This window comes from Chanos chanos, chromosome 8, assembly GCF_902362185.1.
Source record: "Chanos chanos chromosome 8, fChaCha1.1, whole genome shotgun sequence".
Taxonomy (NCBI): Eukaryota; Metazoa; Chordata; class Actinopteri; order Gonorynchiformes; family Chanidae; genus Chanos; species Chanos chanos.
In genome coordinates, this window is record NC_044502.1 from 29,147,590 (window position 1) to 29,163,890 (window position 16,301).

General features: G+C 41.4%; 1 protein-coding gene across 1 annotated transcript; it reads left to right on the forward strand.

Annotated features, from left to right (window-relative positions):
• Positions 1-1,898: 1,898 nt before the first annotated feature.
• Positions 1,899-13,630, forward strand: hnrnph1l (heterogeneous nuclear ribonucleoprotein H1, like). Its single transcript, XM_030782283.1, has 11 exons — positions 1,899-1,960; positions 2,705-2,812; positions 2,900-3,055; positions 3,174-3,317; positions 3,995-4,133; positions 5,247-5,428; positions 5,934-6,046; positions 6,169-6,304; positions 6,439-6,522; positions 12,571-12,669; positions 12,894-13,630. Exons 2-11 carry the CDS (start codon positions 2,728-2,730, stop codon positions 12,989-12,991), a joined length of 1,236 nt encoding a protein of 411 aa, XP_030638143.1. The 5' UTR covers positions 1,899-1,960; positions 2,705-2,727; the 3' UTR covers positions 12,992-13,630.
• The last annotated feature ends 2,671 nt before the right edge of the window (positions 13,631-16,301 follow it).

Here is a 16,301-nt window from a genome sequence, read left to right on the forward strand (position 1 = left end):
GGACCCTCACTAGGAGACAATTCATAGTCTTTGCAAAGCACTTAGAGAAATAAAAAATAAAATGTTTGTGAATCTCCACTTCTGCAATCATTCAAATCTACTGGAACACTGATTAAGTATATCTAAGGAAATATTGGGAAAAGACAAAATTCCACATAAACATTTTTCGGAAAATTACTAATATACTAGTTAAATATGCAGTGCCTTACATGTGTTTTGATTTAGCTGCACACATTATGGAAGCAATGAATATGGTAGTTCTTGCACTTATCAGCAAAACATTTGTAAACCAGCAGCAAATTGTTTACAGTGACTTGGGCTTACTGTACTGATGATACCTAGCCGATGACATGCGACCACTGGATATCACAGGTTATTTTTTCCAGTGCTTTGTCAGTGTAAGGAACCATTTTTGTTGTTCTAATAACTGTTTGTTTTTCATAGTCTCTCTGCCTCTTCAGAAGCTGTGTGCACAGGCTTGTTAATTGATAGACATATAGGATGGTCAAAGTTGCTGTGCACTTCTGGATGAACTACATCCACAGTGTCCAAAATGGCAACAATGTATTTTCCCTGGTTCAACTTAATGAGATTTTGAAGCTCAAGAGTAGCATCTGGTAGTGGACAAAGTACCGAGCCACTCCTTCCAATTTTGTACAGTGCATTGCCTCAATCATGTGTGCATCAAGAATCTGTCATGAAAAAATGAGAATGGCTTCTCCAACACATACTCTGATGATAAATCTTTGCACTTGTCCCTACCAAGACTCTTTTCGATACTTCACTGAGATATTTTTTAAAAAATTAAACACAGATATCTACCAAGATAATCAGTTTATTTGTTTGTTTGTTTTTTAACTGACATCCATAGGAAATTCTTCTATTATGTAAAGAACATTCTAAGCTCAGTGTTACACCTGGAAAAAAAAATAGTTGACAGAATTACGACTGGGGAAAAAACTGAGAGTAGAACTGGGAGGGTGCAATACTATAATTCTGTTGTGGTGCAAACACCTTCACACAAAAAAAGTGAGTACTGCCTCCATGGACAAAATTGTGGGAGTAGCACAGCTGAATGGCTTTTGGCAGAAGGAGTGTAATAAAGACACAATGAAAATTCTGCAAAGCCATGCAGCTCCTGCAGAGGTTTGGCTACTGTAATGTATTAGCAGCAACCCTAAACAACTTGCCAATGTGTCTGCGCTTAAATGCTAATATAAGATAAGCTTCAAGACACCAGAGCCAATGTTAATTCGTGGAAGGCTTTTTGGACTTTGCCCTGACCAGTTAATGAGTCAGGCTCACAGAGAGGTACAGAGACGTGAAAACCAGTGATGAAACAAAAAACAACCAGCTAGCACAAAAAAAGACAGAGGGCTCCCAACTCTGCTGAAATTCTAGTAAATATTGCTCACCACACCAACTGGTAGCTCTCTACTTGCAAGCTGCAACCCCCACCCACCCCAGTGATTTCACAAATTAATCATAGAGGTGCATACTAGCAAGAAGCAATATTACAATAGACTGCCTGAAACACCGAACACATTTTGGAGTAACTGGAGAAATTATTATCTCCTCTTTTACTTATCAGCCATTTCATTGAATTATTTTAAAAAATACATAAAGTAATATAATGTTTGTAGGACATGCATGTATGATCTTGCTCAGCGAAGCTAATTAATATAGCCTTGATGGCCTTTCTGCCATTAGAGGACTAGTACATTTTCTCAGTTTTCAGGCCTGCGTACTGAGGCTGCGTAGCTTGACGCCGCGACATATAGCTGTCGGGTTTACAGCTAGGTACTCCGCAGCTCAATCAAACGCAGCCCTGATTCCCCATCTGCGCATATCTGGCGCCAGTGACTCCATGCTCTGTGCATGCGCACAACTACAGTAGCCCCAAAGCTCGGCATACGAAATAGACGACCACGCCGTACGCAGAACAAACAACCACATTAAGGTATTTATGCCGGTTTTTCAAAAAGGCTATTGGTTAATTTGTCATTGTATATATATTTGTAATCAAAAGGGAGCAACAGTTAATTTAACTTTGGCTGACTGTTAGCAAACGAAGTGCCTAGAATTTTGAGGCCTGTTGCCTTTGTTTGCACGCTGTCGAAATTGCGTGATATTTTATGGTTTTGCTTTCGTTGAAAACTGATGTTTCATAACAGCGGGTTGAAAAGCAAACCAACACACCTGAATATCTGCACATGTATACTAAAGAATAGTGCTGAATTCTCGTAGCACTGCATTTGTGAAAGCTTCTTGCTAAACCAGCCACACTTTGAAGTTAGCCCATGCTAACACCGTAACCTATATATGGCTCATTGAGACACTAACTGCGTTTTATCAAGTCTGCCCGTCGACTTTGGAGCAATATGTCGTTGTTATGCCGTGGAATTAGTATTGGTCTATATAGCTTCATTTCTGTTTCATTTTAGAAAGTTGTTTGCTTTCAGCCTATTTATAAACCACATGCCTCGCCCCCCGGTCATGTCACAGTGATGGTTAGCTTACCGCTAGGTAGCCATTTGTGGAGTTTAGCCCCCACATAATGAAAACGAATTAGTTAACGGTAACTTGAAATTGCTTTGAACTGTATTATTACTTGGGGGTTGCCCTTGCTGTTGAATTGTTTCAAACAAAGCTGTAGATTGCAACACTGTCAACTGGTCTTTAAGTTATCGCTCTTTTAAAGCAGAAGTTCTCCTGTTCTAACAAACAATGGCTGACGATGAGGGATATGTGGTCCGAGTGCGCGGTTTACCATGGTCCTGTTCAGTAGAAGAGGTGGCGAGATTTTTTTCAGGTTTGTGACGACTGTAATTTTTTTCTTTTTACACATCTTGGTCTCCCTAGGGTACAATATAACGGATGTTTCTCACGTGTTTTACAGATTGCAAAATCGCCAACAATGGCACAGGTATTCACTTCACGTACACGAGAGAGGGCAGGCCAAGCGGAGAGGCTTTTGTGGAGTTGGAGTCAGAGGAAGACCTGAAGATTGCTGTGAAAAAAGACAGAGAGACTATGGGCCATAGATACGTGGAAGGTATGACATAGGCATATTGTTCTTAAAGGATCATTATATCAATACTTTATAGATCTACCAAGCTGTGGAATCATAAACAGTTCCTATGGGAAAGTCTAATGTGCTTGTTGTCTTTCAGTGTTCAAATCAAACAACGTGGAGATGGACTGGGTGATGAAACACACAGGTCCTAACTGTCCGGAGACAGAGGGGGACGGACTGGTACGTCTACGTGGGCTGCCCTTCGGCTGTAGCAAGGAGGAGATCGTGCAGTTTTTTGCAGGTGTGTTTGGATCACTTCCCACACCCACTCACCCAGTCATGTTAGCTCTCAAGACCACTGTCATGCCCTAGTGGATCCTTGCCCACTTTGCGTTGAGGAATTCCTTTTCCTGTTGATGCTTTTGGCTATAAGTTCCATCGACACAAAGGTAGAATATAAAACCACTGGTCATTTCCATGCTTCACTCTTTTGACTTACCACACAACTCCCAACTCCTGATGTTTATGTAGTAGTGCTATGAACATTACTACTGTAACCAGGTAATCTTCTTTTTTTTTAAAAAAAAGTTTTATTAAACAATTCTACGGTTGTGAGCAGGAGGTAATCATCTTTTGTTCACTGAAGACACGTGGGATGGTCACTCTTCCATATAATCTAAACGGCTGTAGAGGAATGCATTCCTTCATTCCTTTCCCCCCCACCATTCTTCCTCATTACTCCACAAAATCATGTACCCAAACACAGTACCTACTGCAAAGGTCAAACAGGTGGAAGCTTTCTTGGTAGTAGTCATTCAAATCCATTGAGGTTCTTAGTACCTGTGATGTGTTTTTATTTATTTATTTATTCATTTATTTCTTTTCCCTTAAGTTTTAAGAAGACAAAAAAACAAAACTGTGAAATGGGCATGTGATTTAATATGTGCCCCGTTGGGGTTATCTGTCCTTGGGTTGAAGGGTTGGAAATCGTGCCAAATGGGATAACATTGCCGGTGGACTTCCAGGGGAGGAGTACGGGGGAGGCCTTCGTGCAGTTTGCTTCACAGGATATAGCTGAAAAGGCTCTAAAGAAACACAAGGAAAGAATAGGGCACAGGTGGGGATGGATGGTTGGCTGGTTTAAGCTGCTTTTCTTATGGAATTCACCTGCTACAGACAAAACCCTGTTTTGTGGTAATGAAACACATAAACATGAACCTGCACACGCCATCTGGACATGCATATGGCTCCATACGAGGGCTTTCACAGCCTCTATGGATGAGTAGAATGTTTTTTTTGTTTGTTTTTGTTTGTTTTATTGACCCCTGTCATTACTTCTGATTAGTGCTGAGTGATTCTAACTGGCTTCTGGTCGAAACCTTAGGGATTTTTTTCTTTCTCTCAAGCCTTGGCATCATTTGTGAGCACGTTAAAAGCACTGTTGAACTTAGCTCAGATGTACAAACTACGTATTTCCCAAGGGCCTTGTCATTTGGAAAGCTTTGACACTGACTTGTCTGAGGGTTCTTCTTCTTTTTTCTTCTTCTTTTTTTATCCTATATGTTCACTCAGCACTAAGTCTCTGAAACTCGTTAAATGTGAAGTTCTGTGGTCCAGTGTCCCCCAGGGGCTTGGGTTGCACTGTGACAGGTAACGCTCAGATCAGACTGGGTTTAACATATTGCATCCCTGCATTGCCAGAGAAGACTACTGCAGTCATTTACATTGCTGCAGTTATTTACTTGGTGCTCTCAGGGAACCATAAGAAAAGCTGTGGTGATGTTTTTGGTTTTTTTTTTTTTCCTCTTTTTTTAATTTGTGCACAGTGTAACTGTACAAAAAAAACTGGACGCTGCCGCCCGGATGAGACTGTTACAGTTTCATAGGATAAAATTAGAATTGTATGAATAAAAACAGCTTTTTTTAAACAAAAACTTTTACTAATTAAAAAAAAAAAAGCAATTCCACTGTCTGGCAAAAGCCACGCGTATGATCCTGTTGAGCCCATTTTTAACTTTGGCTAACTAATGACCCGGCTCCAAAGCCACGATTATTACTGTATTGGTCCACAGCACAAGTTATTGTGGTGGTTGAAGCTTTCTGCATATTAATTTGTTTTTTTGAATTTGTTTTTTTTTTTCCTCTTGAATGTGTCGAAGTGGATGTTGACTCCATGTTTGTAGTCCACTGGTTTAAAGCCGTGCTTTGACGCCTGACCCTATGCTCTCAGGTACATTGAGATCTTCAAGAGCAGCCGTGCCGAGGTGCGGACCCACTACGAGCCCCCTCGTAAAGCCATGGGCATGCAGAGACCCGGACCTTACGACAGGCCCAGCGGCGGCGGCCGGGGGTATAACGGCATGAGCCGCGGAGGCTCCTTCGACAGAATGCGACGTGGGGGCTACGGAGGAGGTGAGTCTCTTCTTCTTGGCCTCTCACACTGCCTTTCTTGTCAGCGCAGGGCTCACCATTGGCTTCCTACCCCCGCCCTTTGAGATTTTTCACAATGTGGATCTACTTGTACTTTCAGATTATGCTTTACACTGTGGCCACTGGCACTTGAAAACATGTGGATATGGCTTTATAGTCTTTCCCCGTCTTGTGAGCAGCCACAATGTGCAACCGGACGCCCTCACTAAGCTCTTTGGCTTTAGCCATGACCTGCAATTGACTAGTAACTGACTAGAGAACTATTGCATGAGCTGTTCTCAATTTACTGTTGATTAGAATGCTCCGGAACAAGGTAGAAATTACTAGGACCAATTACGAGGAGTATGAATAATTTGGGCATTTTTAGTAAAACGTAAACAAAAACATAGAAATAGTTCACTAGATATAGAGATACATATACACACACTACACACCTAAATATACACATATACCTAACTAAATATTAAACATGGTTCTTTTTAAACAGGTGTATCAGATGGCCGTTATGGTGACGGTGGCTCCAGCTTCCAGAGTACAACTGGTCACTGTGTACACATGAGAGGACTGCCTTACCGTGCCACAGAGACAGATATCTACAGTGTAAGGGATTAATACTGTTAGACAAAACACATGCCAGAAACAGCTTCAGCTAAAAGCTTGTCTCTCCAGTCACCAGGAGGTCAGGAAATGTATAAGATTAACAAGCATGTCTCCTCCTGCAGTTCTTTTCTCCTCTAAATCCGGTGCGTGTGCACATCGAGATTGGCCCAGATGGACGTGTGACTGGAGAGGCAGACGTGGAGTTTGCAACACATGAGGATGCCGTGGCTGCCATGTCAAAAGACAAGGCCAACATGCGTGAGTGCCTCCAAAATTTGGTGGTGGAAGTATATGTAAATGTGTTTCCCTTGCTACATTGCAGTAAGAGTTATGCTTTTGGGTTAGGGTACTGCATGACCTAGAAATAAAAACACTGTTCTGTTTTTCTCCAGAGCACCGTTATGTAGAGCTGTTCCTCAACTCAACAGCAGGGGGCAACAGTGGGGGCTATGGTGGCCAGATTATGGGAGGAATGGGTGAGTTTCCTAAAGAGTGACTTTTGGTGTGTTCCAATCCGGTTGGACTGGAGATTCAATCCAAGTTCTTCAGTGATAACACTACAGAGTTGCTAGTACACAGCTGAAGTCTCTGTGTTCTTGCATTCACTGCAGTGGCTGTTACTGCATCATGTATGCACCAGTGGTTAATAGTATGTATTGAGGTTGAAACATGAGCTATACAAAAACATAAACATGTTGTGATGCCAACACATGTCTGGTTTACTATTAAGCCAGTTTTAGATATGAAATCCAGAACATTGCCCTGTCAAATTTTCTGGCAATCCTGGCAGGCTGGCCCCTTCACACCGTCAGCCTGTTGCCGGAACATTGCTGGATATAGCTTGTTCACACATGACATGACAATCGATGAAGACAAGGCCAGGCCAGACGCTCAATGTGCATGGCAGAAGATGTTTTGTTTTGAGTACGATGACAAAAAATGAAGCAGTTAACAGGTCTAAGGACAAATACACTGTCAAAAATGCTGTCCTCTTGTCTGACAGCATTCATATGTGAGTCTGCATTGAACAGGGGAATGTTATCAGATCTAGTCCTGGTGAATTGCAGAATCAACTTTCCCAGCAGTTTGACTTTCTGTACCAGCAAGTAGTGGAGTACATTAATGGTTAAATTGCATGTGTGAAAGGAGTTTTAATATGTCTCGATAGATTGATAATTTGTCTTTTGTTTTACCAAAGTGGAGCCATTGATCTCACTGGTTCTTTTGCAAGGCTGCACTGCCGAGGAGGAGAAAGACAGTAGCACCATTTTGCAGGCCCCGTGGGCACAAATGTTTTGCCTAAGTAGCAGCCAGACAAATGCTGTAGACATTAGAACCAGCAGACCCAATAACGTAGTCAGCATCTGTTTATGCCTTGCTTAGGATTCAAACCAGGACTCACTGAGGTCCTCTAACCACTGAACTCCTGTGCCTTATTCATCACCATGTTTGGCTAGAGTGGCCATTAAGAACAGCTCAGTTCAAGCTCTCTATTTCTTTTCTTGTTGAATCTTTGCAGCAAGTGTGACATTGAGCATAGTTACATGTGTGAATACAAAGCTCCAGTTCAAGTGAGAAGTGTTATTTATAGGTTGGATAGTAGAGCCACTGGGGTGTTCCCCACTAGCATGAGATGGTCTGGTATTTCAGAACAGTAGGCTCGTTTTGCAGCGTAACGCATTCCTATAGAAACTCACAATGGGATGAACGCACATACCATAGAGTTATTTACAGCAAATCCGTTGTGGGATGGCTCACTTTAAATAAGCCAGATAAATCTGCTTTTGTCTGACGTCTAAAAGGAGAAGAGTCATGGAAACACATTAAAGGTGAGGCTCGTGGAGGAGCCGGTGTCAGTGGAGGAGCCAGTGTCAGTGCCTGGCCTTGTCTTCATCGACTGTTATTTTTCCAAGGTGTGTCTAGTGGGGATGTAACAGTAATAAGCACAACGTCCATATTAGCAGCGTCATCTTAAAGCATTGGGGAAAACCCTGGGCGGTAATTGTTAATGTGATGACAAGCTGCTCTCTCAGCTTTTGAGGGATCTGGTCTGCTTCCAGATTGGGTATTGTATATCCTGGTCTAGGATTCTACTGGTCGCGGTCGTAGTGCAGGTAAACTCGTGCATTACCTTGATTTGCTGTACCAGTAGTGGTGATGCTAAGGTGCCAAGAGCTTTTGAGAGGTACCTGGCCCTCATGCGTGGCCTGGCAGTTCTTCTCTGCAGAGCTTTCAATAGCAGCTAAACCATAGTTAGCAGTTCTGTTCTAATACTTATTCACCATGCCTGGTCCTGCTGCCCACTAAAGAGGTAGCAAAAGAGCTGTTTGTAGAGGAGAAAGCTCCATTTTCCCTCAGCCCCATAAAAGACTCCTGCAACGTCTTTAATCTTTGAGGTCGGCGCATCAAGGCGTGTCCCAGAGGTCACGGCTGTGTGATTAAAGCCTTTGGCCTGTCAGTGAGGAAGTGTCTGTGGGGACATGTTAGGTTTGGATTGTAGAAGATGGGTATAGCTGGTATTGTCGTTTGGTGAAGGCAACAAATGGAGGTTACAAGCTTTGAATTTTGATACAGGCTGTATTTAAGCATAGGCATAGGAAAGAGGTCAGGAGTGCAGGTGTGTTAGCTAGTGTTTTGCTAAGATGATGAGTAATAATGGAAAAGAGATGAGGAGAGACACTCCCTGACCTCTCTGCACTTATATTGCTAGTATCTGGACATCTTCCTCCTCCAGTTCCGATATTGCTACAGTGCACCCAGTGAACTTTAGGGATTGTCTTGCACCACTCCTCATGGTGGTTTCAGGTGAAACAAACTTATTCTGTTGTTCAAACTAAGAAACTTGTTTTGACCCAAGAGAACCCTAGATTCGTTTTTTAACCCTTACTATTCCTAATGGAATATTCCAGTGTTTTACCACCGGATGGCGTACAAGGGCAAAAATGCTCAGGGGGTTGTTAAGTGCACATAACACACAGAAACAACATATTTATGAAATTTAGCAAGAGAACAAGTATTATCAAGTGCCACTTTCTAAAATGCAGTAAAATTATTTGAAATCAGTCCTAGTGAAAGCATTAAATACAAATACACCTTCTTGGTAGCAGTTTGTTCAGAGAAATCTGCATCTTTATTCCCTTTGGCAGTTAAAATAAGTTATGTATAGAAATTGGAGGAGAGGCGTCATCTGCTGTTTTAAAGTTGTGAGCACTTCAGTGATGAATAGGGAGATTTTTCAGTTTTTCATTTTACTGGTATTTCATATGGTCTCCACACCACAATTATGCAATTATTGATAGAAAAGACAGAGAATCAAAATCCAGAGACACTGACTATATATATCCCTTTTGTCCAATTATACATAATGTGTAGATATCTTAAAACTATACAAGGATGTGGACGCTCAGCCCTACATTGTAAACTTAACAAACTTAAGTAGTTTTTAAAATAAAAAGCAAAATGGAATGTAGTTCATTAATTACATATCATGAAGTAAACTGAGTTGTATTGACCTGCAAAATGAAAAATTAAAAAAAAAAAAGTTTGATCATAAAATAGTCATATGACCCTGTCTCTGGAGAGGGAGAGAAAGAGAGAGAAAAAAATACAGAGTACGCAGGGAGGGGGTGGTGGATCTGCAGCTCTGTATGAAACTCATCACACCCTACCTGAATGCCACACCTGACTACAATAACGACAGTTCCTACTGAAAACAAAGCAAGCTTTTTTTTACACTCAGGACCTCAGCCTTCCTTTGAACCCCACTTATTCTTGGCCCCCTAAGCTTGGGAGCCTGGGTCATGTAAGGCACAGGTGCCCTCTAGTTGCTGTAGAAGCAAACGAGTGCTCACACTCCATTTAGAAGAGGTCAGTCTTTTTTTTTTATTCCTTGTGGGCTACCCTTCTTTCCTGTGTTCAAATGCTCAGATGACAGAACCTTTGCCAGTAAGGGCATTGGTGAATGAGGCCCACCTGGATGACAACAGATGATGGAATTGTGTTTTGTATTTGTTCCCTATCCATTCCCTATTTGTCAATATTTTGGACTTCTTTTTGAAGTTGTGACAGTTAAATGTAAGGAGGGGAGATGTAGGTGAGTGTCATATTCTTGCTGAGCAGCTGCTCTAGCTGCAGCAACTGTTCCCTCTCTTCCTTTTGAGGCATCATCTTGATCTTTTGTATGGGCTTTACATTTTCTTGTGACTTCTAATTTTTGGGTTATCTGATCTCCTCATACTTGAACGCCTCATTTCTTCACTGTTTAAGTGGTGTTCCTGCACCTGACATAATTCTTACTTGGATTACAAAGCTCCAAAACTTGTGCAACACCCTGTTCCAGCTCCATTTCAAAAGCCTCTACTGCATAGAATGTTTCTTGTGTGGATATTATGTTGGCATAGTTGCTTCTTTTGATAAGGTTGCATGTAATCTGTCTTCCAACATAACTTGTTTTGTTAGTTTCACAGTTCACCCATAACCCATCATTCTTTTTGATAGTTTGCACCTCTTTGGATATTTATCACTCTAGTTAGCTTCAAAAGCCTCAGCAAGTTGTGCAAAAGATCTCATGACTAAAACAGCTTCCACCTGCTCTGCTGTAAGGTTGAGAGAGCTGGATCTTTGTTTTCCTTCTCTAGGTCCAAGGCTTAGTTTTTCACTGTTGGGGCACTGCCCCACAACTTTGGGTTTCTGTCATTTAGGTGGAGATTTGCTTCTCTTTCAGTCAATGATTCTTATATCCACCAGTGTTTTATCTAGTGCTCCTGCTTTACTTGACACTCAAAGGTTGTGAGATTAATAGCTGTGTCTTAAACCATTAGGCTCCTTCTTTGTCAAATGGAAGATTTTTCTTAGTTCTGAGTCAGCATATTTCCAGAGAACACCCTAATTTGGGTGCATACGTCTCTTTCTGTAACCTCCACAGATTCGCCCAGTCATCCCCAAACATGCCTCCACCTGATCTGCCATATCCCACCCCGCTGCTTTTTATAGCCCGCTCATATCGCCCTCTGACAGTTTGGCCCTGAGAAAATGCATAACATCTCTGGAATGTATTGAGTACCACTCCTTTACTGTTAATTCTGCCACAATTCTCAAGTATCTATTTATTAGGTGACAAAATGTCTGGGGATATAATCAATAGCGTTTGAGGCAAGAGTGGCACATACCTACTTGGGTTTGTAATCATATTCAAGCTGCATCTTGTCCTGCCTTCCCTTCCTTTTTCCTTTGTCTTTTCTTTTTTCACCTTTCGCTTTCTTTATTGTATTGTTTCCATTGGCGTGGCAGGTGAGCAGTTGTCCCTCTTACTCCCAGGTTTTTCGTCATCAGTTTGGCTTTGAGTAGCAATAGGTCACATTTTCCTTTATATTCTTGCTGATGGTGACTTAAGAGACCTCCAGTGGTACTGTTGCAGCACCCAGTTTAGGAATGGAGGTCTGTCAGCAAAATGGTCCTTGCATCATTTTTACCTTCAGTGAGAGGTTTACTTTGCTCTGTGTCAACACTCCCTTTTTGTGTATTGTACCGTTGAGAGATCCACATCTAAACTACCTCCACCATATGAAGAATGAAATCCATACTGGATAATGTCAGGGATGTCTTTAGCTGCTGTCATCATGACAAACCTCATGGCAGGTCCTCAATGAGCTCCACAGCGTTACATTTGCCTAAGAACCTAAGAAGTCTTACCTGTCAGGTGACTGCTGTGAAAACTGTTACAAAGCAGGCACAGTCAGTGTGAACAGACACTATGGATTCTTTTTCTCAGTGAAGTCTTTCTGCTCTCAGAAATGTGGCCAGAAGACTATGCTCAACACTACAAATAAAACTGAAAAATGAACCTCACAAGCTCAGGATGGCTTCTAATGGTGTGCTCAGCAGCAGCTTCGTTTGCGTGTTTAGTGTGAAACAGTGTAGTTTCAGGCCTTGGGATGTTGAGCATGTGAGGATCCTGCTCTCCTTACCACGGGAAATTCACAATGGGAGTTCCAGGAATAGGTGCCCCTGAACTTTGTGACTAATCCTTGTGTTACGAACCTTTTCTGGAAACGTGCTGTCTCGTGCTATTATTGATTCAGTGGTATGATAATGGTGAGGAAATGGCTCTTCCTGTCTCTCTCCCCAGAAAAACTAACAGCCAACAAACAGCAGCAGAAAGGTATTTCTGGCCTTCAGAAATGCCACAAGCGTTGATAGTTCACAGCTGTTTATTGATAGAAAATGGTCTGTTGATGCTTAATATAGCCAGTTTCAGCAAACACACAGCAGGTTCAGCTTTTAACATTTTTATTATGTACACATGCTCCGCAATCTCAAATAATACACCCGTTGACCATTCAAAACTGGACAAAACAAGTTTCCACAGTAGGATTATTGTTTAATATATAGTGCATGAGTATGGTAAATCTGGAGGTTAGAGTAGTTTGGCTGTCTTTTGCTTGACTTCTCTTGAAAAACGAAAATGGGGCACAGTTGAGAAATGCCTTTTTTGTGTTAACAAAAATATTTGTCTCTCTTTCTAGGTAACCAGTCTTCCTATGGACACAGTAGCCAGCAAATGAGTGCTGGTTACACAGGAGGCTATAGCAGCCAGTCTAGCATGGGTGGATACAATGATTACAGTAAGTGTCAACTCTACGCTTACTGATCCTGAATAAAAAAAAAAAAAAAAACACATGGCAGCAGTGTTTGTTCCATGAGGTATCTGCCGAGGTATCTTTGGGAATCTCATGGCATAAGCGGATAAACACAATGGTGCTCTGTAGAAAAACATTCCAAGATTAGCTTTTGTGAAGAGTTTCTTTGACTGCCCGGTCCTAATGTGCGTATTTCTCTTTCCTGTCAGGTAACCAGAGCGGAATGAACAGCAGTTACTATGGCAGCAGCCGCGGCTCCGTTGGCATGAATGGCACCATGAGTATGGGAGGGGGTTGGGGCATGTAGAAGTACCCTGAATGTCTGTTATGACAGCTGAGAGAGTCTCTCAGCTTGAAAAGAAATCTTTTTTTGTTTTGTTTTTTTGTTTTTGTGTGTGTGTCTGAGGTTTCTGGATACTTTTTTGAAGCTACAGGAGTTTATTTTGTAATGTGTAAAGTTTTAGGGAAGAATGCACTTTCAAGTCTTCTTCCGATTCTGAACTTCGTCACTGGAGTCAGTGCAGTGATTTGTTTTTGTATCCTGAATCCAAGACAAAATGGGTTTGCCAGAATTCCTTTTCCCCCTGGTTCAGTTTAAATAGTAGCGTTCACGCTTCATTGACTGTGCTCTGTTCACTAAGCCATGTGCGTGCTTGTAAATATGGTCACTGGCTGATTTAAAGAGACTACTTAATGTTTCCAGCCCCTCAACTCTGAAGGTCATGGTTTGAATATTGGATTTTTTTAAATGTGAATGGACATATTGGTGCGGCTTTTGTGTTTTATTTTTGTTTCTTTGTTTTTCTTTTTGACTAAACTGGAAAGTACTTGGCTGGTTTGATACAGTTCATAAGTATTTTAATCATTCTGTATTGTCATTCTCTTTCAGAAACACACACACTCTCCCTCACTTTCTCTTCCATGGGTTTTTTTTTCTGGTTTTTTGTTTTTTGTTTTTTTGTTCTGGGTTCTTTTTTTTTTTTTTTTTGTTAATGTGCTTAGTAAATAAAATTGTTCATGGATGCCTTTTGTCGTTCTTTGAAATTTTGTGCACGTGAAGTATACCCACAACTTTTGCTATTCAAACAAAATTTGATGATGATGATTTTGGAGAAAGTTGTGATTTGTGTGTTATAGGGTGGGCAGAACATGGCAATGACACGATATTTTGTTTACCCAGAAACTCAAACTGCCCTGACCTCTCAGTGCTTCAGAAATTATGAATTAATCTCACGTCTGACTATTGTAATTTAGTTTTGAATAATTGCAGGATTATCTCAGTTAGGCTATAACACGCAGTTATGTTAAGTCATATTAACTCATTATTGGATCACTACACAATGGCATGCTGCCCAGTAATTACCTCTGTTCCAGCAGCCCCACATGCTGTACTATAGTTTAATAAACCATTAATTCAAAAGATGTTTCTTAATTTAAAGTATTCCAATGACTCTACATTCTACAGTCTAGGCCTTGCTGACACCTGGATCTCCACTGTGACTCGCATACCTCACCCTCCTTGGAGGTATTATCTACAATCTGACAAGCACGTACGCACAGATACAGATGTTTGCCACCATGGGATACGGCACTTACGTCATAGTAATAACAGAAAAGCAACACAAACTGTAATAGCCATATATGTGCTCTCCAGCACATTGAGTAGAAGTAACAGCTTTAGGTGAAACAGTTGAGTGTGCTGATTTTTGGAGCACAACAGTTCTATCTTGGTTTTGATGTTGTCGATGGTCGTAATTGACAACTTTTTATGTACAGCTTTGCAGAAAAAAAGTCTTGATGCATAAAAATGCTAATTAGCCAACTGTCTTAAGTTGGCTAATAAAGCAGACAAGACAAAGACACAAACCTATGTGTCACTGTCAAGGTGCAATATTATCAGGCCTGGTACTAAGCTTGACAATATTGACTGGAGTGGCATCAGGGATTTTGGTTGGGCATCAACACTTTTTTTACCTGACAATTCTTCACCCACTACCCAGCCAGTCTTTGCTCCAACATATTTATGATGCTCTGGTACATTTGTGAGGAGGTTGCCTTTAAAGGCAGACATAACGTATCATTATTATTATTATTATTATTATTATTATTATCGGTAGTACTAGTATCAAAAACAAAGAGAAGATGAGCTTACATATGTATGAGCTTTTATAATACTGACTTAATTCAAGGCAAAGGAAGACGTTCCATTTCTCATTCAGTTACAAGAAAAAAACAACAAAGAACTTGACAACATTTTTTTTCTTAAGTAGGAATAATTGAAACAGTCCTGTGCTTTGTCCATACACACCCACAGAAGTGAACACACCCTGCGTGCCCACACACACAAGTACATGTGGTACATGACAGGGTAAGAGTACCTATGGGTAAGTCAGTGAATATGACACATGTAACAGTGTGACAGCAGTCGAACATGCCAAAACAAGAAATGGAGGGGGGGGGGGGGGGATAGGGTTGCAGTCCAAATTAGTCCTGTTTGGTAACACAATTTTGTGCATCAGAATTTGGATCTGAGAAGATGAGATTTTAGCTTTTACAGTTAAAAAAAATAATCATGTAAATGTGTAAATTTCCAGTCAGCATACTGTGAAAAATGTAGTCCTTGCACGTGAATGCATCCCCATCCTCAATCAGGCCATATTCTTCTCCAAGTGTCTCAGGAAACCACACATCACACTTTATTAATTTTGCTTCTTTTATTCTTTTGCTTTTTTTCTGGGGTTTTTTTCATCTCTGTCTCCGTACCTAACCTTGCAAATTCTACACTTTTCCCCCCATCTGAGCTTGTAGCATCTTTTTGTCTTGACTTTTCTTGCCTCTTTTTTTGTGTTTTGCTTATGTGTGCTGATGCACCCATGACGTCGATAACTTTTATTTAATATTTTGGTGGCTTGCTTTTTCCCCTCCTCTGGCCTTTCTCGATCAGAAATAGGGATCGACGTGGCAAATGACACACTTGATACTTCCTCATTGATCTTGAGGGGAATATAAGCCTCTTCCAGGTCTACTGTGTCTCCTTCTGCAGCATCATTACCTGATGCCATGTGCTCCTCAATGTCCTCCTACAAGGCCTCCTCATATCCAGTCCAATCACAGACAGAAGCCTGTGAGGTTCTGGAATTTCTTCAGACCCTGGTTCTTGTGCACTGTCAGTGGTCATGCTTGGCTCAAAACCACTGGGTTTTAGGATATAGTCACTCACTGGGTATGTGCCAGTACCTCCAAACCCACCTTGCACTGTTGCTGCCTTCTCTCATGCTGTTTTGGACAGGGTGAAGAACTCTACCTTCGTTAGTCTCCAGCCTATTGTTTTCCTGCAGAGGATGCAAACATCCTCAGTCCAGTGGCTCTTCAGTGATTTGAAGCGGGTCCTATGAGAGCTCTGGAGTGGATGGGAATATACTTGGAGCCTGATACTCTTCATGAGCTGGAGGAAATCACAGTTGTAGAAGTGACTGCTGTGGCCATCTAGAAAGAGTACATGTGGCCTGGACTGTCTTCCTCAGTTCAGAAGGAGTTCACTGTTTATCCATCCATTGTCTAACACTTTAAAGCCCCTTTTCAAAGTTTTAAAGCCACTTTTTAAGCTCTTGAAAGTG